This window comes from Gadus chalcogrammus, chromosome 7, assembly GCF_026213295.1.
Source record: "Gadus chalcogrammus isolate NIFS_2021 chromosome 7, NIFS_Gcha_1.0, whole genome shotgun sequence".
Taxonomy (NCBI): domain Eukaryota; kingdom Metazoa; phylum Chordata; class Actinopteri; order Gadiformes; family Gadidae; genus Gadus; species Gadus chalcogrammus.
In genome coordinates this window covers 19,483,825-19,508,537 of record NC_079418.1, presented here as the reverse complement: position 1 = coordinate 19,508,537, position 24,713 = coordinate 19,483,825, and the positions used below count along the sequence as shown (strand labels likewise).

The window sequence follows — 24,713 nt, the reverse complement described above, 5'->3', positions numbered from 1 at the left end:
ACACACACACACACACACACCTCATCTCTTTATACTCACAAAAACTCACACATACGTACACCTCTCCACACACACGATGCATTTCTGAGCTAGCGCCACGAGTGATTTTTTTATAACGGCAAAAACATTTTTTTCAAAGTGTGAAATGAGAGTGATATTTTTAGGTGATATTTTTATTTTTAGGATATGTGTGCTTTTTTCTTTGCATTTATATACGTGTGAGACTGCAAAACTGAGACATAGTGCAAAAGTATGAAGGAGAAGTATGTCGGAGAAAGAGTGGAACTGTGTGTGTGTGTGTGTGTGTGTGTGTGTGTGTGTGTGTGTGTGTGTGTGTGTGTGTGTGTGTGTGTGTGTGTGTGTGTGTGTGTGTGTGTGTGTGTGTGTGTGTGTGTGTGTGTGAGAGCTAGTGTGTGCTTGCCTGTGTGTGTGTTTGTCGAAGAGAGCTAGTGTGTGTTTTCTTTTGTGTGTGCGTCTGTTTGTAGAAGAGAGCTAGTGTGTGCTTGCATTTGTGTACGTGTGTTTGTTTGTAGAAGAGAGCTAGGATGGGCTAGGATGGGCTCGTTTTGTGTGTGTGTGTGTGGGTGTGTGTTGACCACAGTGTACTCTGTGGTCTCTGAGCAGGTGCGGCTCAGCAAAGCCCGTTAAACACTTTGAGTCATTGTTACTGCCTCTGTTCTGGTGCCCGGCCACAGGGAGGTGATGTCATCTCCTCGCTCTGTTTATAAAAGGTGCTGAGCGCGGTCTCGCAGTGACTCCGCACACTGCAGTAGAAACTCTCTGCTGTACGGCCACCGCATGTGGGATTTAAAGGGCAGCGCTGTTCACGGTAGTGTTCAATGTCGATGGTATTGTCTAATGTAGAGTTTGTGTGAATTGCTTTTGTTGCGGTTCTCAATTGGAAGTGCAGCATCGGCAGAGGTTAAGTTAGGATTCAACTTGGTAATGATGAACGATGAATAACGTTTTAATAGCAATATATACAAAAATATGTCATCCATACAGGTGTGGTGCTGTTAATGATCAGCCATTGTCTGATCAGTATGAGTATTGATAATTGAATAAGTTATAGCTTGTAACATCCGTATCATATACATTTTGTCCTCACAGCTTAAGGACAAAAATGGGTTTGTGTGTGTGTTTTAGGGTGTGTGTGTGTGTGTGTGTGTGTGTGTGTTAGCTCACGAGAGCTTAGCTTGCCTTGCGCACCATTAGCATAACGTAAGGCATGTCCATGTGGGTGTGTGATGGATGGGCCTGTCCTCCCCCAATAGGGCTAGTAAAGTTCTGAGCAGTGTGTGATGTTCTGCTCCAGCGGGCCTCTGGAGATCCACTGGGCCATGGCACCACGCAGCTCTCATGCTGCACACTCAGACCTTGTCTGGCCTGGGTCTGACAGCCCATTACTCCCATCTGAGCTTCAGAAAGATACAAGGCTTTATAGGCCCCAGGCTGGAGGTATACAGAGCCAGGGGCAAAAAAACTGAAGATTTCTTAAATTAACTGCATAGTCTTGGCCCCTCTTCGGTTTTTTACGGACATCTCTAAGTGAGATGTTTTTTGTTTTTTTACGATTTGACTGGAGGAATAATATATATTTGTGTTGGTATTGTAAGTAACTCTATATTGTGCTTGTATTATTTTTGAGCTGAATCCGATTATCTAAGCCTGGCTAGTCATCCACCAATGTCTGCTAATCTATGCAAGTTTGACTATTTTCTTTATCAGTCAATAATGAAGATTTGTAGTCGTTGTCTCCGTAGATATTTACTAGGATACACCAATAGTAATCATAAATCTTCTATACACTTGCAAATCATTGGTTATTTATGATGGTTGATCGATAGCTCAGTCCTTAGGTATTTAGAGCCATAAATATATGTAGTATTTGCAAGGTTGCTGTATAGTATCGTATAGGCTGTTCTGCTCACAGCCAAAAAGCACCGGTTCCGATCCCAACAGCCTCACCTCCTTCGGCGTCCCTGAACAAGATGCATAACGTCTCAATGAAACGCATCTGAATCCACTGTGTTTGGCCTTAGATAAGGCTCTTCAAATGTACAAAATGTATCTAATTACAGATATGGAAACATAGATCAGCATTCCACATGGTCTATCTCCCAGATGTTCTCCATCATCCTTCCAAAGAAGCCATTACAAGGAGTTAACCCCCACTGCTTACCGAGACCGCTTCCCTCATAAAACACCAAGTGTGCCTCTTGAGTTGATGCACGTCTGTTGTGGCAGGAGCAGGGAGGGGAGGTTTGCATGTGCACTTGTGTGATCGTATCTTGAGGATTGTTAAGTGGCTAATTTCACTCACCAGTCCACTCAGAGCCGGCAGTGGTAAATTACACCACACACAGGTCGATGGAGGGAATTAGCAAGCCCGCTACTGTAATGGCTCTGCTATGACCTAGGACAGTTGGGTTGTTAGCTCAAGCCTGTCCCTGCAGACCTTGGACCTGTAAGACATACAGTGCCCCCCACCCCCCCCGCACACGTTTTGCGTTCCGCGTCTCGTTTTTGGATTATCAACATATTGTGAGTCGTAACTATTGAAGAAGAAGCAGATGGGCATGTGAATATAACAGCTGTTGTATCATCATCTCTGGCCATCTAACTTTGAGATGATTCATTATCCCAGTCTTCAACCTAATGGACAATACAGTTGTATCAAAATATCCATACGAGTGGTTGAGTGAAACTGTGTTCCTGGAACTGTTTACTTGGAACTCAATGTAATTATAATGATTTCATTATAAAGCCCAAGCAATATCTAGTCCTTTTTATTTATACTACTGATATTCATCCTATGTATAACGCTATGTATAATGATTTAGTCTCGAGCCATATCTAGTTATTTTATTCTTGATGCTGATATCCAGCTGCTGTGGCTCCCTCAGAAACTGTGCATCAGTTAAAATCCACATGATCTAGAAGCATGACTCATAAATGCAGTGCTCAGAGTTGCAGTGTTCATACGCATGCCGGCTGCAGTTTTCACTGTGTTCACTGCTATGGATTTTGTCCTTGGGGCTAACAGCTTGCTTGCTATTGGAGATGGACAAACTCCCAGCCACCCCCACACACTATTGTTTAGCTTATTCAGTGTTGATTTCCTTTGTGAAAGGGACAGGACATGAACACAATGGCTAGCAGTAATCATTCGATGTGGAATTTGCTTGTAGCCGTATCTTTCACTTTTAATGTCGCTCTCTTAGATTTTGGTGCATCGATGCCAAGGTATACAAGCTTAGTCCTATCACTCACCAACTCATTGGCATCGGAGTAAGCATTTGTGTCCATCGGGTGCGGTTGCCATGTCAGTCCCTACCGTCGCCAAGGAAACACGGATATCTATTGAGTTTGACAGGTGGGCTTTGGAAGCCTTCTATCTAGACGTGTTAACTTGAGGAGGTGGTTGGGGGGGGGGGGGGCTTTCGTCTTTGAAAACCGCACACAAAAACAGGAGCGCCTTCTAGTCACGCACATGTGATCAACCATCCGACAGGTCAGTCAAACCTCAGACCCTTGACCTGAGACAAAACGGGGGGCTTTTACTTTTATCATTATTATTCTGGTGGAGTAATTATCAGCCCATGCCAAACTAACTATCTCTCAGTCTCTGTTTGTACGTTGTCCATTTCTCTGAGCTATCAGTTCAGTATTGAGCACAGGAAGGAGAGAATTGAGAGAGGCATCAAAAGAACTGGTACGAAGCAAAGTCTCTCAGCCATCCAAATGAGTTGTGGTTTATAATCCGCCCTGTGTGAATGGGACAGCCATACGCTGCTGAAGAATATGTTTTTCTGAAGCAGGAAGCCTTATTTGCATGTTCCCAGCTTACTTAAATGATCCTCCTGTGCAAACAGCCCACAGTAAACGTTTTGAAGTCCTCTTTTTTGCTTGTAAAATGTATAAATATATTCTCCATTAAGGCTGAGAAAAACACTGGGAACAACTTTGGTTTCGCGGTATGAGAAATGTGCAAGTTATGTATATTTACGTGCAGGCTATGTATATTTACATATACTGGACATGGAAATGATTGTCATCAGAACTGTAAAGCTTGTTCATTGTTGCATGAGGAAGTACCTGAATGTGTACGGAAAGCGTTGACAACTCGTATCTTTTCCCATCGAGGTATCAGACTGATTGTATAGCTACCATATTGCTTCAGAGTTTTGACTTACAAGCGCTACATTGATTGAGGGATAACACACAGAGTTGGAAGAGGGAAACCGACGTTGTGGATGTTTAGGACTAGATTATTGGATGGCAACCCTGATCAGCTGGCATTTTTTGTTAAACTGAGTAAACGGTTCGTAGCCTTGCACCAAACATGGCTATTTTCTTTGAAGCAGTGTGCGTCATTCGCTCTTTGCTCAACACCCATGGTAAGTACCCTCACCTGTGCTCTCCTTCATGTGACCCCTCGCCCTCCCTAATGGCCAAAAGGGGAGTCTGTGTTGTAATTTGCTATGATGATTAACTTGTCCCAATGTGCGTATTGAATAACAATCACCTCTCTAAAATGGTGTCAACAGTAACTAATGAGTATTAAACGATTGGCTGACGTCACGCTGACATGTTCGAAATGTAGTTTAGTATGCTGCGGACATTGAGGGTTTCAAACCTAGAACCTATAACAACGCCCTAAGCTCTTGACATCTGCTGGGGGCTTTGAATCCTTACGCGGTCAGTCCTTGTATACAAGATGTCATGAGATCTTATCAAAAATGTAAATGCTTTGCAAAAATGGATCATCAAATATCTACAGCTTAATATCCGCAATCTGCTGTGACCCCATATGCATTTCAGGGGTCCCCAAGTGGGGTCCCGGCACCTAGGTTGGGAACCAGTGCACTATACTATCCTGACCTCCCCTCACCCCTCAGTGAGCATCCAGGACTGGTCCCCGACTCCCCTGGCGTACAGCTGCGGTGTGTCAGCCCTAACGTTGTCCAGTTCTCCGGGGATCAGCGTGACAGTCCTCACCCCTATTGATTTCCTGATCCCCCGTCCCTCGTTTAACAGTGCATCCGGTTACTTTGACGTTGATCCTGTGTCGATACACGTCTTGCCCGGGATGTCCTCGCTCTAAATGGTTAATCATGTGTTTTGTAGTAGCTGGTGTGTGTGTGTGTGTGTGTGTGTGTGTGTGTGTGTGTGTGTGTGTGTGTGTGTGTGGTGTGTGGTGTGTGTGTGTGTGTGTGTGTGTGTGTGTGTGTGTGTGTGTGTGTGTGTGTGTGTGTGTGTGACTGTGTGTGTGTGCAATTTAACTGAGGGCAGGTTAGGGGCTGATGGAGTCTTTCTGAAGTGAAATTCTCTGTCCATTGACTCATGGCCCTGCATTGATTTTCCTTTTCAGTAATTCTTTTCCATCCCGTGTTTTGTGCTAGTCACGCAAAGGGCTTGTCAGGATGCATTAACTGATTGAAGAGATGTGTGTGTGTGTGTGTGTGTGTGTGTGTGTGTGTGTGTGTGTGTGTGTGTGTGTGTGTGGTGTGTGTGTGTGTGTGTGTGTGTGTGTGTGTGTGTGTGTGTGTGTGTGTGTGTGTGTGACACGGCGCTGAGAGAAGGCGTGGGCCCTATAACGGCATCAAACTGCTACCCTGTTTCTCTGAGAATGCTAGCCCTGGCCTTGAACAGTTGAGCAGGCCTGTGTCCTCGGATGGTCCTGGCTTCACACTGTGCAATGTTTATTACCAGAAAACAAATCATTGAAAGTTGATGGAACTTGTGCGCACTTCACTTTTCTGGCTGTGTGTGTGTGTGTGTGTGTGTGTGTGTGTGTGTGTGTGTGTGTGTGTGTGTGTGTGTGTGTGTGTGTGTGTGTGTGTGTGTGTGTGTGTGTGTGTGTGTGTGTGTGTGTGTGTGGTGTTACTGGACATAATATAATGGGAAGCATTCAGACACTGTTCTTCATTATGCTGGTTGAGTTCCTGTCGAGAAGTAAGATATTGGCAAATGCTGGGGTTTTATTATCTAATAAAGTCTACAGATGGATGGATGTTTTTTCATTTTGTAAGTTCTTCTTTGGAAAAAAATAAGAAAAAAAATGATTTGAAAGAGTAAGAAGGGCTCAGCGTTTAACATTAAAATGAATGATAGCATTAAGAATGATGTGAATGGGGTTTGCACAACGTTATGAATCGTTCATTTTCAAAACAGCCTATACCGTTTAATTAAAAATGACGGAAGATTAAAATATTTAAAGGAATCATACAGTTGGCAGTTTCAGATATTGGTCGAAGCCCAGACTCACACACACACACACACACCGGCACACACAAACACAAACACACATCGGCTGACACACTGGCACACACACACACACACACACACACTGGCACACACTGAGACCAGAAGGTGGACAGAAAAGGGATGGCAGAGAAGGAACAGATGGGAGAGAGAGAGAGAGACAGAGAGAGATGTAGTGGGTGAGAGATGGAGGCTGTTTGGCAATAGCAGCACAGTTGGAGGAGCGCACAACTGTGAGAGGTAATAACCGTTGTTGGTCTGATTCTATTAACCCCTTTTGTGGATTACTTTCATAAGCAGCGACTTGCAGGCTTGAGGATCATTTATATCCGTTAATAGGCCTTCATAACAAAGGTGTAAGAGTAGGCGCTAACACAGGTGTATCTCCTTATATTAATCATGTGAACTGGCATGCCTACAGACCCGTAATTAACTTGATGAGCTACCCCTGTTTACCCTCCTACTGCTACTGCTCTGTGATGAAGGGCCATTGATGGGATTAGATTCACACTAATGGCCAACATGTTTGTCTTCATTCTTTTCAGGGCGGTTACATCTTTATCTGAGTGTGCTGATGCTTAATAAAGTACTGATTGTCCTCACTTTTCCAAACTGCCATCTGAAACCAATAGCCCACAGTTTTATCAGATCGGGAAGAACATTTTTATATTATTGCTAAGCTACGGCTATAACGATATTAACGACTAACAACGGGGACCAGTTTGAAAAAGTGACGAGCCAAAATCGAAAATGAACTTCAACAAATTCAACGTTTATGTTGATAATAGCTTGAGGTCTATGTGTGTGTGTGTGTGTGAGGGACACACACACAGAGCAAGCAGATGGATGGACTGTTTTGTTTATAATTGCTACAGTGGGTGGTCCGGTGACTGTGTGTTGGTGACGTCTTGAGAAGGTGACAGACAGGCCCCTGGCTCCCCCTGATGACTGGGACTGAATGCTGTTTGGCACGATGATGACTCCTGCTATGACTTCTGCCATTGAGGCTCTTTTGTGGCTCATTAGGTTCAAAGCAACCGTGTGTGTGTGTGTGTGTGTGTGGGTGTGGGTGTGGGTGTGGGTGTGGGTGTGTGTGGGTGTGTGTGTGGGTGTGTGTTTGGTATGTTGCGGGGGAGATCCATGGGTTTGTGTCTGTGTCTGAGTGATGGGTTTTATTTTGGTAGGAGTGCCTCTGCGTGGGGACATCTGTGAGAGGGTTTTACTGAGCATGTGCAGAAGCAAATGCATCACTGAAGAATGCACAGCTGTGGCATGACGCAAGTGTGTAGTCTTTCTGAAATCGTGCGAGCGCATACACACACACACACACACACACACAAAGGAAGAAGCATATGTCTTCTGCCTATTCGCCCGTGGCGTCTTATTGTTGCAGCATGTCAGTAGCGCAGCTTTTTTCGTGGGGGCTTTTAAGCCGTGTGCAGCAGGCCATTTCAAGGCAGACAGTCCATCCCTACACTTGCACATGTGCATAGAAACACACACACACACACACACACACACACACACACACACACACACACACACACACACACACACACACACACACACACACACACACACACACACACACACACACACACACACACACACACTACTCTCTTCCGTCGATCCATCATCTTCTCTCAGCCCCGGCGATTTGACAAAGTGATTTCTACCCGTGCAGCCGTGGCCTGTTTGTTTTACTGCTCTCTCTCACATGTCCGACCACCAAATAAATGGCTCTATTTCATGGATGTAGACCAAGGCAAAGGTGGTATATTTCCCCCACTCGCTGTCACTTTTGAAGGATTTGATGGTGGTCATTTCTCAAGGAACTAACCAGGGGGTTTTCCACTCCGGAGTGGTTACCGTGGCTATGTACTTTTCTCTGTACACTCTGTATTACCTCTGTGCTACTGCTGCTCTCTCTCTATATATTCTCTCTATACACTCTGTATAACCTCTATGCTACCGCTGCTTTCTCTATACTCTATACACTTTAATCTTTGAGGTACCACTACTCTCTCTAAACACTCAATACACTAAGTAATCTATATGCTCTCTCTACCTTATATACTCTCTTTAATTCCTATATATTCTCTCGATACTCTCTTTGCTTTGGCCTCTCTATACTCTCGCTGCTATGAATAGACAATGCTCATACTTTCTCTATACTCCATTAACTATCTTTTTGCCATCAACAACGTAAAAATCATCATATAAGCTGTTGGACAACCAGTTAATTGTCCTGTCCCAAACGATGTATTCCTCTAGGCTCTGTTGTGGGGCAGCGGAGTTGTGTGTCACAGTTGGTTGTCATAGGAGAGAATGGAAATCGCGGCTAATTACTAGTTGAATGGCCAAAATATAAAATTTAACAGCACGATATCATAATTTGTCTCTGAAGATGAAAGTTAATTGTAAATAAAAAGAATGTAATGTATTTAAATCAAATGGAAAATGAAATTAAGGAAATGAAAGGACAACAATGAAATTAAAAATGAATGTATCAATGAAATGATCAAGTAGTGAGGTGGTGCAATGTGTCCTAACCCATTGTCCTCCTGTCTGTCCCTCTCAGACTTCAACTACACCACGGACGGCTATGAGGGCGACGGGCCCGAGGACGTCAAGTCCCAGGACGGCTCGGAGACCATGCCCTTCATCGACGAGTCCCCCACCATGTCCCCCCAGCTCTGCACCCCCCAAGGAGACGCGGCCTCCCCCTCCCCCCCGGAGGGGCTGCTGCCAGGGGTGAGCACACACAAACACACACACACACACACACACACACACACACACACACACACACACACACACACACACACACACACACACACACACACACACACACACACACACACACACACACACACACAGAGAGACAGACACACAGAGACAGACACACACAGAGACAGACACACAGAGACAGACACACAGAGAGACAGACACACAGAGAGACAGACACACAGACAGACAGACAGACACATACACACACACAGAGACAGACACACACATACACACACACAGAGACAGACACACACATACACACACACAGAGACACACACACACACACACACACAGACAGACACACACAGAGACAGACACACACAGGGACAGAAACACACACACACAGAGACGAACACAGAGACGAACACAGAGACACACACACACAGAGACGGACACACACACACACACACACACACACACACACACACACACACACACACACACACACACACACACACACACACACACACACACACACACACACACACACACACACACACACAGAGAGAGACACAGAGACAGACAGACCTGACCACCTACACAATAGTTCACTTCCTCTTCCCCTACAACTCTACTGCTGGATTTCTGTGTTGAACTCACACTAATGTAGGGGCAGATAAAGTTATGCAAAACTTTAATGACGTGGGTGACCACTGGTCGGAGACTCGGGGCATATCAGAGGGATGAGGTGTACAGCAGAACAGCTAGTCTGACTTGAAGTTTCAACATGTTGCTGTCAGATGTCCATCAAATCGCAACAGTTTAGTGGAAATACTGCACTAAACCTAAACTCATACACACTGCAGTGTGTATGGGGAAACTGCATCCCCGCAACATGAGGTGCCGAATCAAGCCTAGTAGCCTTGCATTGTGGATGATGGGGCTTTGCAAAATTTAAAAAACTGGGAACTTAAAGCAGAACAATGGCAAATTATTTAGTTGTTAAAGGTACCGGCAAGGCTAGCCTAGCCCAGGCTGGACAATGAAGTTGTATTTTATTCCATTCTCAGTCATCTCAACGCTCGGTGTGTGTGGGTTTGCATGACATAGCCATTGGTTGTTATTCAAACAGCCTTTTTGTCAAAGAAGTGAAACATTGTAGCCTAGATGCCTCTTTTACAAGTAGACAATTATCTTGCATTTCATTGGCTCTTCCTGTTCCTTAAAGTGACTGCTGCTGACCTTTCTCACTGAGAATGAAGTGAACCAACCGCTGCCTGCGTTTTTTTCTGTTCCTCGTGAGTGTTGGTACATATCTATATAAATATATATCCTTCTTTCAGCCTTTAACCACAATGCAACGTGCAAATACAGGTTCAGATTCAGGATACAGGTTTTCCGGGTCTGAATCAGGAAGTGACTAAAAGTCTCCAGCTGGTGTGATGGCGCCGACAGTGGCAATCAAGCCTGTGTGTGTTTAAATAGGGACCAGACTCTGACATGGCGGAGTGATGGCACATCTGCTCGGGGGATTGGCTGCCGTCAGAGCTTCCATAAGAAACCCATTTTCCAGCCGTTTGTGGTTGGTTTTCTTTACATTCGTTGCATTTAAAGTACCTCCTTAATGCGTGTAAACCAGTAGAAAAACAACAAAAAACTGCTTGATTTAATGCTCAGCCTTTAGTTTATTTGTGTATATTCAATCCGAATTTGAAAGAATGTTCTTCAAAATTAAATGTGAAAATGGTTGTGAGGATGAAATCATCTCATGTAATGACGCACACTGGCGACAGACACAATGTGAATATGACTGAAAGATGTCCTTTCGTACATCCGCTATGTATGTGAGCTGGAGACCTAGAGCCACCAATGATAAACCAATAGCTCCATCTAGTGGTGGGAATGGGTAAGATCAACAAAGGAAAGGATGTGTCACCAACTAAAAACTCTATTTTCCCATTATCTTTATCAAGGGCACAGATCTCATTTCAACTTGGGGGCGAAAACAAACATGGACATTTTAGCATATTCTCATCGATTGTATCACCAATGTTCATCAAATGACCTACTGTAACAGACACACAGCCATTAATCATAGCTTAAAATATATATGAAAGAATCCCTGTTAGGCCATCAATCTTGATCACCCCACGTTGTTGTAGATATGGGCTGAATCAGTGTTTAGGCCAGATTTCTTCAATTACCCAAAGACATATTTCCATGATTGTACGGTAATCCTTTTTTTTATCTTGTCAGTTTTTTTGTAGAAAGAACATTGATCAAATGATTTCCAATGTTAAATATAAGTGGGGTGGAAAAAAGGTTATTCACTATGCACTTCAACACATGCACCTCAATTAGAATTTGATTAGATTTGGAGTCCATATGCATATCATCCCTGGAACTGCCTCTGTAGGCTGTTTAACGCAACGCAGACGTACGGGGAATTCAAATGGGGGAAGCTTTTCATGGACGGCCAAGGTCTCCCCCTCCTCTCCCCTCTCCCCTCCCCCTGTCCTGCATCCAGCCCCCTCAACCTCAACCTCTGCTTAGCCGGTGCCATTCTGCTGAGTCGACAATCTCTCCCTTGGCTGACGCAAGGAATCCTGCCCTGCCGGACCAAATAATACAGCCTGGATATATTATTGTGTGGGCGCGTGCGTCCACCCGTGCACGCCTGAAAGATATTGCTTTGTCACGAAAGTCATGACTGCAGGATAAGGGAAGATCAGTGTACGAACGACGTTGCATTAAACTCTTCGTAGCATTGAACTATACTTTTATAGGGTCAGTGCGATACCTGGTTGAATTTCCTAGAAACGCTGCTTTCCGTTCAAGTTGCCATGGTACTAAAGGCTTAAGGCGGCTGCATGCTTCAGCGTTGGTGTTACGTTGTTGCGCAAAATTTACTCAAAGCAATTCATGCTCCCTTTTAGGTTGCGCGTGTTGCCAAGCAATTTACCGCCAGAACAGTAGGTGGAGTAATATGTGGAGGAAAGTTTTTCGTTGAAGACGACCTCGAGAATGACGTCTTTGTCTGTGGGAGTCGTTGGTTTGTTTATGTGCCAGATCGTGTTCTCCCCATACACAGTGAATGATGGCAACAGACAGAGGAACAGGGGTGATGAAGTTGTTGATCATTGGGGTTGTATAAATGTGCATATCTCTCTACATTTTAAAACGACATAATGTGTTGGCAGCAAAGTTAACTTCACTTCAGGTTAATGCTTTTGTATATGAGCCTGCCGGGTGATACTCCAGACAGGAAGTAGTAACCAGACCAGCAAACCAATCACAGCCTTGCAGGCTGGGCGGCTCGCGTAAAAGCTTACGTAAAAAATGACGCAAGTCTAGAAAAATCGCCCGACGCACGCAAGACGTGAGAAGTCGCGCAAGGGGGGCGCAAGGGCGCGCAAGGGCCTCTTGCGCTTGCGCTTACGCTTACGTAACCGAGCATAAACCAGCCTTAAGCCTTTAGTACTAAAAGTGACACGGTATGCCACAGTCAGCAGCAGGTTGGGCTGACGTGAGCAGCCAGACAGCGACTTTGGGGGGCCGTGGCGCGGTGAATGGCTTTCGTTCGCACTTCGCGCAGAGGAGCGAGGCACTCTAGAGATTTGTCACACCAGCTTTCCCTCATCTCAACGATGTTTACATGTCTTTATGTATGCGTCAAGATGAAGGACGGCGGGTTTATTTATATCTCTCTACTGTATCTCTATATTTGGCAAGCTTTAGTCTTCACGTGGCTGCCGCTTTATCGTTCTCGGTTTATTGAGAGTCTTGCTTGTCGCGTTTAGCGTGCACGCTGTGTTGTCTGGCAGCTTGCAAACGGCTAGCGGAATGAACACCGGCCGGTAATCAAGAGCAGCCCAGGCTTAGCCTCAGCTCAGCGCTAAGGGAGCCGGGCACATCGATTACAGAGGCCGATGGGGGAGGGAAGGAGGGGGAGGGGGAGAGCAATCAATAAAGGGAAAGGGAAAAAAAAAAACATGCTCCAGCCCATCCAGGAAGTGTATGTTGAGCATGGAGTGATAGGCAGTACAACGTTTGGCCGAGAGCTGCAAGAATCTAGCAGACAAGAGAGAAGGGGAGATGAGGAGAGTGTAAGAGAGCGAGTGGCTGAGCGAGACCTATAGAGGAAGTCACTGAGAAATAGTATGTGTGTGTGTGTGTGTGTGTGTGTGTGTGTGTGTGTGTGTGTTTCAAGGCTGTCTGAGCCAAGGGGAGGGGACCAAGTGGAGGAGGGAGGAGGGGTGAAAAGAGAGGCCAGACCTCATCGACTTTGAGCCGGAACACTGAAACACACACGCACACAGACACACACACACACATAAGCGCAGACCAGGAAGTCCAGCTGAAGGAAGGGGGTGGGGTTAAGTAAGCGTGCTGTTCCCTGTCCGTATCCGTGTCTAGATGCGGCGCAGGGGAGAGTGGTGAGAAGAGCGCTGGATGTGTGCAGACTGACTTTGAGGCGACGGTGGCGTAGAATAACAATTACAACCCGCCGAGGGTAGTGGGGACAACACGCGCACACACCGAGGGAGAGGGAGAGAGAGGGGAAGAAGAAGAAGAAGAAGAAGGGGAGAAGAACAGCAACAGACCGGGGGGAGGGCAGATGGAGGAGGATGAGGAGGAGGTGCTGGGCTACTTGGACAAGGTGCTGGAGGAGGAGGATGATGAGGAGGAGGAGGAGGTGTTTGAGTACGGCGATGGGGAGCAGGTGCCCACTACCCCTCCCGCTCCTCGACACTTCAAGGTGAGGACGGCGCCGGCCGCGAGCGAGACGAGAGGCCAATAAAACCGCTGTCTCTGCTAGAGTGAAGCGTGCATTAGCAGGAGCACAGCTGTCTGATTTGTTTGTGTGTGTGTGTGTGTGTGTGTGTGTGTGTGTGTGTGTGTGTGTGTGTGTGTGTGTGTGTGTGTTGCACACAAATGCTCTACGAGCACACACACACACACACACCTGATTTTCTCATAGGTCAGAACACTTAGCTAAATATAGCCAAGTGGGAAGTGTTATTTGTGTGTGTGTGTGTGTGTGTGTGTGTGTGTGTGCGCGCGTGTGCGCGTGCGCGCAAGTTTTTCTTTGCAAGAGCAACCAGTTGGTGCGTAAGTACAGCTTCCAAAAGTGTGTTTGAAGCATACTTGAAAAGGAATGAGTTGAGGAAATAGTTTTTTTCCCCACTGACGTAATAGTGTATGTGTGTTTTGTGTGTTGTGATTGCTGGAGATAACATGGGGATGATAACGCAGGGCAGTTCTGTTCTACGACTGCTTTTATCACTCATAATGAGTCACGAAGGACACACACACACTTCATGTACTGGACTTGCAGTGTGTTTTTGTTAAAAGCAAAGCAAACCGAAATGGGGGAGTCATATATGGCTGGTTGGTTGCCATGGCAAACCATTCCATAGCTGTTAGCCGATGCTAAAGCTGCACGTTGCTACACAGAGTCTCTTTGTAAAGTTAAGGTGGGGGGGGGGGTATTCCACACAAATTCCCACTGTGGGAAGAAACGGCTTTTCTCTTCTCCGTTTCCTGTCTGTTTCTCAGCACACTGAGATGACTGCTGCCCGGATACTCTCTACGTGGCACCTACAACACAAACACATATGCACACACCCACAAGCACGCACACACACACACGCACACGCGGACGCATACATACAAAATGTGCTGATAATTATTCAATTTCCGAATCAGCAAAGTCCTCGCAGTATAGCTAACTTTCCCAGTGGTTCTTTTTCCTTGACATAATAGGAAGTAATAAATATTTTATATATATAGACGTTATTTAATGGCTGAGTGTGCTTGCTTTATTATAATGTGATACATACATGTTCACATGTATAATCTCTGCGGACAGAATCATCGGAGTCAAGATCTCTCAAACACTCATTCAATCTCCCACCTTAATCTTGGCATTCAATAGATTTAGCTTGTTATCCCCATATCAGAAAGGATCGTGTTAGAGTTGTGTCAGTAATCCCGCATGCGCACACAAACACTACAATAATTTCTGATATCATGCTGAGAAAGGGTTTCGGTTGTTAATGTTTAATCCCGCCAGGGCAGCCCTTACCACTACTGCCTCCTCATTGAGGTGCTTTATGGTCTCACCTTGGGTTATGGCACCACCGTGCCATTAATCCTATTATTAATACAAACAATATTGCTCTGATTTGTGGTTCAGTTCAACCTAGGAAAAGCCAGCTTTTCAGCTGTTTGTATCCTTTCTTGGGTTGTTACCTGTTCACATCAAAAAAAAATATTCCAAGATCTTGGTGTACCGTGACCTTGTGATAGGGGCGGGTTGAAACTTTCATTGTGTCCAAAGGTGGATAGTTGCATTACACTTTCATGGATATACTTTACACAAGTTGATTGTACTCCCTTCTAGGCTTTACATACATTACATGTGTGTGTGTACACGATGTTACTTAACTGCATGTCCCACATTATTGGGCTGGCACAGTGGGTTAGCCATGCTGCTTCACTTCCTTCACAGCAAGACGGTCCTCAAATCCTAGAGGGGGTCCTTTCTGAGTGGAGTTTGTGTTCTCCCTGTGTACACGTGGGTCTTTTACGGGTTACAGATGTGTTTTTTTTTACACAGAACCATCAGGGAAATCGTCATTGGAAACTGTTTGGAAAAGGGCATACATTCATCAAATAGTTGATAGGGGATTGGATCAACACTGTCTCACCTTAGATCCTGTAGTTCCTCCCTAGTCTCACTGATGGTCTCAAAACAAAGGCATATATATCTTGAACTCTGGCGAGATGGATTCTTTGCGGGATCTCAATCTTGTGATCCAGCTGCCTTGCAAGTGTACCAGTTGCAAGTTATCACTCCTGCCCTGCCCACAACCAAGGCATTAATATCATATCATGTATGGGAAGGGAATGATTTGGATTATGGATACTTTATTGATCCCTTTGGGGAAATTCAGGAAAATTATATTAACAAAGAGTTTGAGTTTATTATATTATCGATACATGTTTTCTCAAAGGTACTTTGAGACCTTTGTTAATTTATCAGATTTCCCTTCTTAATGCTTAATCTAATATTATGAGGTTATAGTTATCAAACCATTTGGTAAAACTGATTCATTTTCATCAATGTCAGTCTCACTACGATACTGAACATTTTATTAGTACTGAGGAACACCTCTCTGGTTGATGCGTGCTAGGCAGTAGCACATTCAGAACACACTGTAGACAGATGGCTGAACCTGGAGATTGACCAGCAATTCCATGCCAGTTCCAGTCCCAACAACAGTGAGCCATGAAAACATCAAGTCAGCCTGGACAAACTCAACAAACTTCAACACCTGCCCGATAAACGCATGGTCCTGACTCACCGCTCGCAGCTATTTTCAGATATTTGCTAGACCTTATGAATCCTGTGTACTGACTGCTTGGTCTGTGTGAAAAAGTACAGTATTTCTTTCCACTCAGTTCCTTTTCTATTTGTCGTAATATCATCCAGTTCAATTGAACAACTTAGACTTTGTTCATTCAACTTATGAAATGGGTATTTTCAGTACTTTCAATCGAGAGGTGTTTCACTCTCTCTCTTGTTTTTTAGTTTTTTTTGCTGTTCAACATTCTCCTGCTCTCACTCTCTTTCTGCAGAGGGTCCACCTCTCTCTCCCCCTCTCTGCTTTCAGACATACAAAGCATGCCTTTACAGACTTGAATGCCCTTCGCTGACCGCCGTGTTGTGTGTCCGCAGGGGGACACTGAGAAGGGCCTTGAGATGAAGAAGCTGGTGCTCTCTGGCTTCCTGGCCAGCGAGGAAATCTACATCAACCAGCTGGAGGCCCTCCTACTGGTAAGACGCACACGCACCACACACGCGCGCGCACACACGCACCACACACGCGCGCGCACACACGCACAAGGGCTATGAGGTTAGGTTAGCGTTTGGGTTGAAGAGAGGACCCTAGCTGAAGACATTTCCTGAGAAGGCTCACTGCACAGTGTCTGGGCTGTGTGTGTTGATTCATCATGGGGACACATCCTGTTAGGGCAGCCTTTAGATCGGTGTCAGGTCTCACCTCTTGATCCTCTTGAGTCTCTTGAACGCAACCATCTTTCATTTTTTGTTGACTAAAGATGAGTTCAAGTTCAAGTGCACCTTGGTAGTGGTTGAGGGCTTTTGTTGAATGGATTATCCACTCTTAACCCTTAATAATAATAAACAATAGATTTATATCATAAAGTAGATTCAGTCCCGGCTTTTGCACATTTTTACAGACAATATTATGGGGGTCACAATCTTTCTGAAACCCATTCTCACGCTCTCTCCTCTCTTCTGTCCTCTTCCTCTTCCTCTCTCGACTCCAGCCCATGCGTCCCCTGAAGGCAGCAGCCACCAGCTCCCAGCCGGTGCTCACCATCCAGCAGGTGGAAACCATCTTCTACAAGATCCAGGACATCTTTGTGATCCACAAGGAGTTCTACGACGCCTTGTACCCCCACATCCAGCAGTGGGACGAGAAGGTCACCGTGGGACACCTCTTCCAGAAGCTGGTGAGAGCTCCTCTTCGTGTATGTGTTTGAGTGTCTGAGTGGGCACGGCTGTGTGCCCAAGTGTATTACTTTGGGTTTAAAGGAAGGCTACCAGAAGTAGGCTTGAGGCATACCGTTGGTGCTAAATGGAGTACAATTTGAGAGTTGAGAACCATTTCCTCATTAGACAAGTTTTATCCATAGCAACTCGATTCAAATGCAGTGAATCAAATGCAGATCATGATTAAACAGAGAGGGCTGAGGGCAAGGATGTGTCCAGACTCCAGATGCAGGTTTTTTTGTTTTTGTGTGTCTTCTCCCCTTCTTCTTCATAAAATGGTTAGTACTTAATTAGTACACCTCAGCCTTGGGTTGTGTGATAAAACACCAAATGTCTGCACGATCTGACTTTACAGAGAGATTGTTAGTATCGTGCTACTGTGCAAATTCTATCATTTAATGTTCTACGGCTCATACTTGCATCCAAAGTTATTTTCTTTGCCAAATCTTAAATCACACCTTTTTCCATAAGGGTAACTATAGAATAGTGATAACATCTGTGATCATGATCCAGCCTGAAAAACATCTCAATATGATATCTTGCAATATTGCCCACCCCCAGCTCTTCCTTATACTTCATCTTGTCTTAAAGAACATAGACAACCACCAGTCAGAACTTTACAAGCTGTGGTTTGTCCAGCTGTTGGCTGCAGCTAACTTGTGTGTGTGTTGTGTACCGTTACCGTGTCTTGTAGTTTTCTTAGCAGACCGTAATATTAGAGACTTTACCGTTAGGTATAATTATCCAAGTGGGCCTGCAGTCTGATAGTATTACACAGGCTCCAGGCTGTCTCTTAGGGGAGTTACTGCCCTTGGTTGTGCAAGAGACTGCCGCTAGATGAAAGCACTTCAAATCGAGTAGGATTCTTTTTTGGGTGAATACGGGGCTTGTGTGAGGATATCTATATGCTTGCCTGGATTAAAACATTAAAAAAGGAATTATATATTCACATGATTTTATTTATTTCATGGGATTTTTTTTCCTAAATGGACAGGAAGGTTGAATTAAAGAGAGAGAGGGAAAGACATGGTTTTGCACCTTTTTATTTACCAAAGATTGAATGAATGCACAGGAGTAGGCTAATTTACCTACTCCTTCTCAAGCTTATTAGTTTCACTAAAAACACATTTGTTCTGGATGTTTTGCCTCTAATTTTGTTGTTTTCTAAAAACACATTCAGTGGTTCTAACAATGTGAGTCTTGAGATCAACTTCAGAACAGCATTTAGCGGTTTTTCAAGTGAAGCATATTATTTACTTCAAATGCTGATGAATCAAATTCTATCCCAGTTGTACAAGATGAAATCATTTCTATTGCGGTGACAAGTCAAAAGTCATGGAAATTTCTGTCCTTCTCGTTGGATGTTAAACAAGTTTTAAGGGGTTACTGACTGCCTGTTCAACAACAAATTCTCTCTCCATTAAAGATTTCATTGAATGATCAGTTTTTTTAAGCCAAAGGTTATTTACATTGACCAATTCATGTGTGAATGATATTTAGCCATGAGGCACCTTCGTTGCTTGACTTTAACTAATGTTCAGAAAGTGACGTATTGCCAAATGAGAAAAACATTCCCCATTGGACAACATTTGAGACGTGAACGCCGAAAGCCACGGCAGACAAAAAGAGACACATTAAAGTGCTAAAAATACATCTCCCATTACGCTATGATTCACTGTTTCTTGGACCAGTGTTCACAAAGGACCTGGCGCCTTCCCAGGCAGTGGTGGTGTAGAATTAATAAACTGTAGCAGCAACTGAAGCTACGAGCTGACTTTATTTACATGGTAAAAAAACGTAATATTCCAGTTGCGCTGACTTAGAAGGCTGCTTTATAAGTGTGTTCACCACAAATATCAATCTGTTTTGTGTTCTTCTTTGTAAGAAAGGAGATTCAACTTTGCTGTTTGTTTGCACAGAAATGTGCTTATCCTCATTCGCTCCCACAATCATCAACAGAAAAAGAAACGGAAACAAATATACAAAATGTAAAACATAAACACATCAAATTCTCTTTCTGTCTTTCTCTCTCCCGTCGTGTCTCGCTCTCACTCTGTCTGTCTTCCTCTCCCTCCCCATCCCTCTCTCTCTATCTTTGGAACCACCAACAGGAGTCCCAACACCCAGTGACACCCATTAGTAAAGTCATCAACACCCATCTGTGCTGCGCTGGTGTGTGTGTGTTTGTGTGTGACGTGTGTGTGTGGGTGTGTGGGTGGTGACGGCTAAATATGTAGTTGGGCCCCAGGACTCCAGGCACAGATGGTGATTCAATCATCCGGTCTGCTCCCTCCTGCTGTCCCATCAAGGCAGACAAGGGGTCGGCCCCGGGGCCAACCGAAGGAGTGGTTGTAGTAGTAGCAGGGGCGGTAGGCTACCGGGCAGAGGGGTCGCGCCTCCTCACACCTCCCAACAGAGACACTAGAGAATGGTCCAAAAGATGGCGGCAAAGCATCCAGTTGCTGTCCTGGCAACTGTCTCCAGACTTGAATGGCTGTCTGGGCTTTTCATTGGTTAGAAGCGCGAGGGTTTGGGCCTTAATTCACTGGCAGATTGAAACACCTTGATAGTGTTGATGAGCTTCAATGCATGGGAGAATTGATGAAGATTCACTTTGATTTGTACAGTTATAAAGTAAACCTATTCCCGATTAAACCAATTGAAGCCATTTAGGATTAGTATGAGTCATACAGTTGACTTGCTGCATAATGTTATCATAGAATCTCCCATTAGCACAGGGCCGCCTACATTCACTTGGCTTATTCAAGCTAGAGATACGAAGCTGTCATTTTGGTATGAATAAATGTCATGCGTTGTGCTTGGGGAACAGTGCTCTCTAAGTATGGTGAGGACAAAGACGAGGATACGTGAGCTGGGTACACAGGACTCAATAGAGACATGGTGTTTAAATGATATCAGAACTGCTAGGTCTTAGCTCCTCTGTAAAGGGACAGCATCACTGTGGCTGTTGGTTGCAAAGCACAGTGTTGCTTCTAGAAATAATGGAATCCCCCTTCTGTTTTTAAATACTCGTTATTAATATGACAAGGACGTTTTTGCTCTTCTTCTGTTTCTCAACTGATTTCCTCTTCCCATACAGGGTCGAAAGCCCCAGTACTGTATCATCGGCAATAACTTGTATGCTTTCATAAAAACTGAAATACTTCAAACCCCGGCGAAACAGCTTTTTTGTCCACATTATGTGGTATATTTGGATCAGCACGTTGAGCTAAGTTGAATCCATTTATCAAAGTTCTGCATTATACTGTACTGCGTGGGTGCTATTTCTGTATGGTATACACCAAAATAACTTTTTTCATGTTGAAAACATGAACCGAGACTCATCTCAACGGCTCCATAATCCAATAACACCAGTTTTTCAAGTAAATATTGTGCAAACTGTTTAACCTCACAATTAGAGCTTGTTCACAACTTCCCCAACTCTTCTAAACGGTTCACAGGGAGAGTTACATTGGCCTGTCACAGTGGAAGTGAAGGTGTCCCCTGACGCTAGCAGACTGATTCCTTGCGACACCAGAACACTGCTGTGTGCTGTAAGGTGTCAGTGAGATATTGGTGATCATGAATTAACCAGTTATTAACTAATCATTAACTTGTCAAACGTTTCTTTAATTCCTGCAGGGTTTGCTGAATGGTTTATAAACGCTAGATATTTGTTTGAAATAGTACCGTACTTATTTGTCAAGTTGTTATTTTTGAGTTGGCTTTTGCTTGCAAAGTTCTGTCTTTTTTAAATTTCTTAATATACTAGATTTACTTCCAGTAACTGTCATTTATTTCTCCTGATATGTACACATGGACCACACAGCACGGTACACGATAAGTGGCTTAGCAGACATAAATTGTTTATTCCAAAGTGTGGAAAGAGAGGTTGGCTTCCAGTTGTGGATTCTGGTTGCAGCATTTAGTGCGTTCAGATTCATCCAATCAAGAGCCTAGTGGTGATGTGGTGACATCACATGGACAAGGTGAACAGAATGTCTGTCAACGAGATGACTAGCAGGAGAGAAACCCGGACCACAGCTGTATTTGAATTAAAGCGCCTAGCTCTGTGATGCTGTGTTTGAATAGGACTATGTTGTTGGTGCGTGGGTGCGTACGTACGTGCGTTATGCCTGCCTTTAATGCCTTTTTTAACAAAAGTGTCTCGGGGGGGAAAAAAGTGAAAGCAAAAGAAATTCAGGAGATGTTTAATTTAAGCTCTATGTCACTGTAAGGCCTTTGATCATTATAAATCTGCTATTCAACAAAACGGACACATTTTATTCCAAATTTACTTTGCAGGCAAAGTGTCTGATTGAATTAAAATAATTATCACTGTACTGTACGGCAGTGTTCCTTTCATACCACCAAATACCTACTCTGCTGTAAAGTATCATCCCTTCCACAGTATACAATACCTCCTCTACTTTATAGTGATGTTCTATTTGTTACCAAACAAAAGCCTACCTGTACTTGTATCTCCCTCCCCCTATGCCTAGACTAGAATACGTCAGGATAAAAGCAAGTTGCCCCTCTCTCGGTGCTTTTTGACTGTTGTTTCCTTCACCTTGCTGATCCCTAACCTCTGTGTGGTGCTTTCCGTTGCAGGCCAGCCAGCTGGGGGTGTACAAGGCCTTCGTGGACAACTACAAAGTGGCCCTGGAGACGGCGGAGAAGTGCAGCCAGGCCAACAGCCAGTTCCAGAAGATATCCGAGGTGAGAGTCCCCACCCCCCATCCAATGTGTTTATTTCAGTTCTTCAGTATTTCCTGAAAATGGGCTCCACACATTTGAAAGGTGGCCTCGAAGACCAAGAAAAGACGACCTTGTGGTGTTTTAATGACATTAAGCTCCATGGAGGTCTCACCATAATCGATGTCATTGATTCAACGTCATTGTTTAGCATTCTAGAACAGCCCTGTTTCACTTTGGTTCAGCAATAGTAATATTGGAGGACAGTGTCAGAGGCTACTGAAACAGGACTTTAGTATGGTATTCGCCGTAGTTTTGCAGGTTTTCTGCAGTGGCTTCCTAGTCCTTTTCCCGTGCGGGTGCGTTCTGTGTTGCAGACACCTATTGATTAGACATTTGTTTTGTGGAGCTGTGTGTGTGTGTTTATACATAAGGGGATTGTGTGTGTATCTGTCCATTCGGTAGTGTATATGCCAGAGAACTATGGATCTGTCTGTATTCTGGTGCTGTGTATGTATAAATAAACAAATGTAATATATATATATATTTTTTTTTTCTCTCTTCAGAACCTTAAAGTAAAGGGTCCTAAAGATTCCAAGGACTGTACCACCACCAACACAATGGAGGGTGAGTTTCTGAGTGTGTCAGCGTGGCTGGGGGGGGGGGGGCTGTGTGTGTCCTGCCACATTCGGCGTGCTGCTGCTTTAAGACTTCAGCCCTGCCCATTCTGCTTGTGTATGCAGTGGCGGGCTTTGGGAGCAGTGCATGTTAGAGCAAACTGCTCCTCTCGCTCTCTCTCTCCCTCTCTCTCTCGCTCTCCATCTCTCCTCTCCCTTGTTCTGAGAGGGGAGTCATTGAGCAGAAGGAGGGGTTCAAGAGGAGATGTGGGACATGGAGGTTTTGCTGGTGCTGAGGCTGTGCTGTAACTGCACATACGGTAAAGACGGACGCGGTCTTCCCCGAAACCTTTTATTTTTCGGTCCACTTTTATCGATGTTTTGCGTGAAGCGGATGCGATGTTGCTGCTGCGGTTTTTGTCGCCACGGCGATCCTGAGACGGGCAGTGTGTGTGAAGTTAGTTGCGACTCTGCTGGGGTGGTGATGACATTTCACACGCTATCAGGTGATCTTGTCTGAAGAGGAACGAGGGTGACGAGGGTGACGGATCGTGTGGTTGGCTGCGAGGAACTTTTGGATTTAATCGTTCTCAATCATATATCAGTCATATATTTCCACTGTGAATAAGCATTAGCTTTCCGGCGTGTGTGCGTGCGTGCGTGCGTGCGTGCGTGCGTGCGTGCTTGCGTGCGTGCGTGTGTGCGTGTATATCTGCACTTAAGCTACCGAAGAGTGTGTCTCTTGATTGGAGTGTCTATACAGGGTATTTGTGAAGGGATTCTGCTCCTGGCTCGAGTGGCTGTGTGTGACTGACAGCCAGTGATCCAGTGATCACACCTCCCAGCACAAGCTGCCGGGTGAGGTGAGGGAGCTGAGCTTATCAAGATGCATGAGGGGGAGCCGGGTGGGCGAGCGGGAACGCGGGTCTGTGTACTCCTACTGGGGGCTGGTGTCTGCGATTATAAGCATTGTGTTGTGCAGACTCAATCAAGATCAATTTCTCTTTCCTTCCCCTTATTTCCCCCTCTTTCCTTCTCTCTGTTCAGCTCTCTCTGCCTCGCTGCCGCTCTCTTTCTGTTTCTCTCTTTTTCTTTCTGTAACTCTCCCTCACACTTTCTCTCGCTCTATCTATTTCTATCTCTCTCTCTCTCTTCTTACTCTACCTTTCTCCTCTGAGGACAAAAATGAAAAGTCTTAAAACACAAAAACTTGCCCTGGGATTTCTGTTTCTCCCTCCCTCATCACTCTCTTCATCACTCTTTTTCTCGTTCTTCGCCTTTCCCTCTCCCTCCCTCTCTCCCTCTACCTCCCTCTCGGTCTCTCCTTACGCTACCTCTCTTCTCAATAGAACACATGCAGGTTGATTGTTATGCGGATGCCTACGGGATGCGGGTTGTTGCCATGGCGTTCCCCCCCCCCCCCCCCTCTCTGAAATAGCGATGCCGTCTCTGCGTCCTCCACGCTCCCAGAACAATCAGCCCACTGAAGGGTACCCTGGGTACTGCCTTGATTGCACTGTGTGGTGATAATTACCGCAATAACGCTTGGAGGATGCAGGAAGGACGTTGGTGCTCTTTGGGAAAGATTGCCGTGGTGCTATTCGTAGAGAAGAGTCACAGATGACTCGATTGACGTTGTTTCTTTCCTCCGTCTATCCTTCTGTCTTTCCGTTCATCCATCCGACCATCCGAGCGCAGCCTGAGCATGATTGGTTTGTTTGTGTACTGGCTTTGGGCACCTCTTAAACAACATAAGTTCTGCGGTCCCTCTGACCATCAGCCAGATGAACTTTATTTGCAGGAACAGTCTCGAACAGACA

General features: G+C 45.0%; 1 protein-coding gene across 4 annotated transcripts in view; it reads left to right on the top strand.

The window, feature by feature from the left end:
- Positions 1-24,713, top strand: part of abr (ABR activator of RhoGEF and GTPase) — a 112,776-nt gene that overhangs the window by 28,525 nt on the left and 59,538 nt on the right. For 2 of the 4 annotated variants that reach the window (XM_056595309.1, XM_056595310.1), the window contains exons 2-6: positions 8,849-9,021; positions 16,742-16,840; positions 17,356-17,541; positions 22,193-22,300; positions 22,843-22,903. In XM_056595309.1, the coding sequence (XP_056451284.1) occupies positions 8,849-9,021; positions 16,742-16,840; positions 17,356-17,541; positions 22,193-22,300; positions 22,843-22,903 (627 nt within the window). Of the gene's footprint in view, positions 1-3,473; positions 4,401-8,848; positions 9,022-13,301; positions 13,757-16,741; positions 16,841-17,355; positions 17,542-22,192; positions 22,301-22,842; positions 22,904-24,713 lie in introns of those variants that run through there. The other 2 variants (XM_056595311.1, XM_056595312.1) reach the window with 2 other exon arrangements.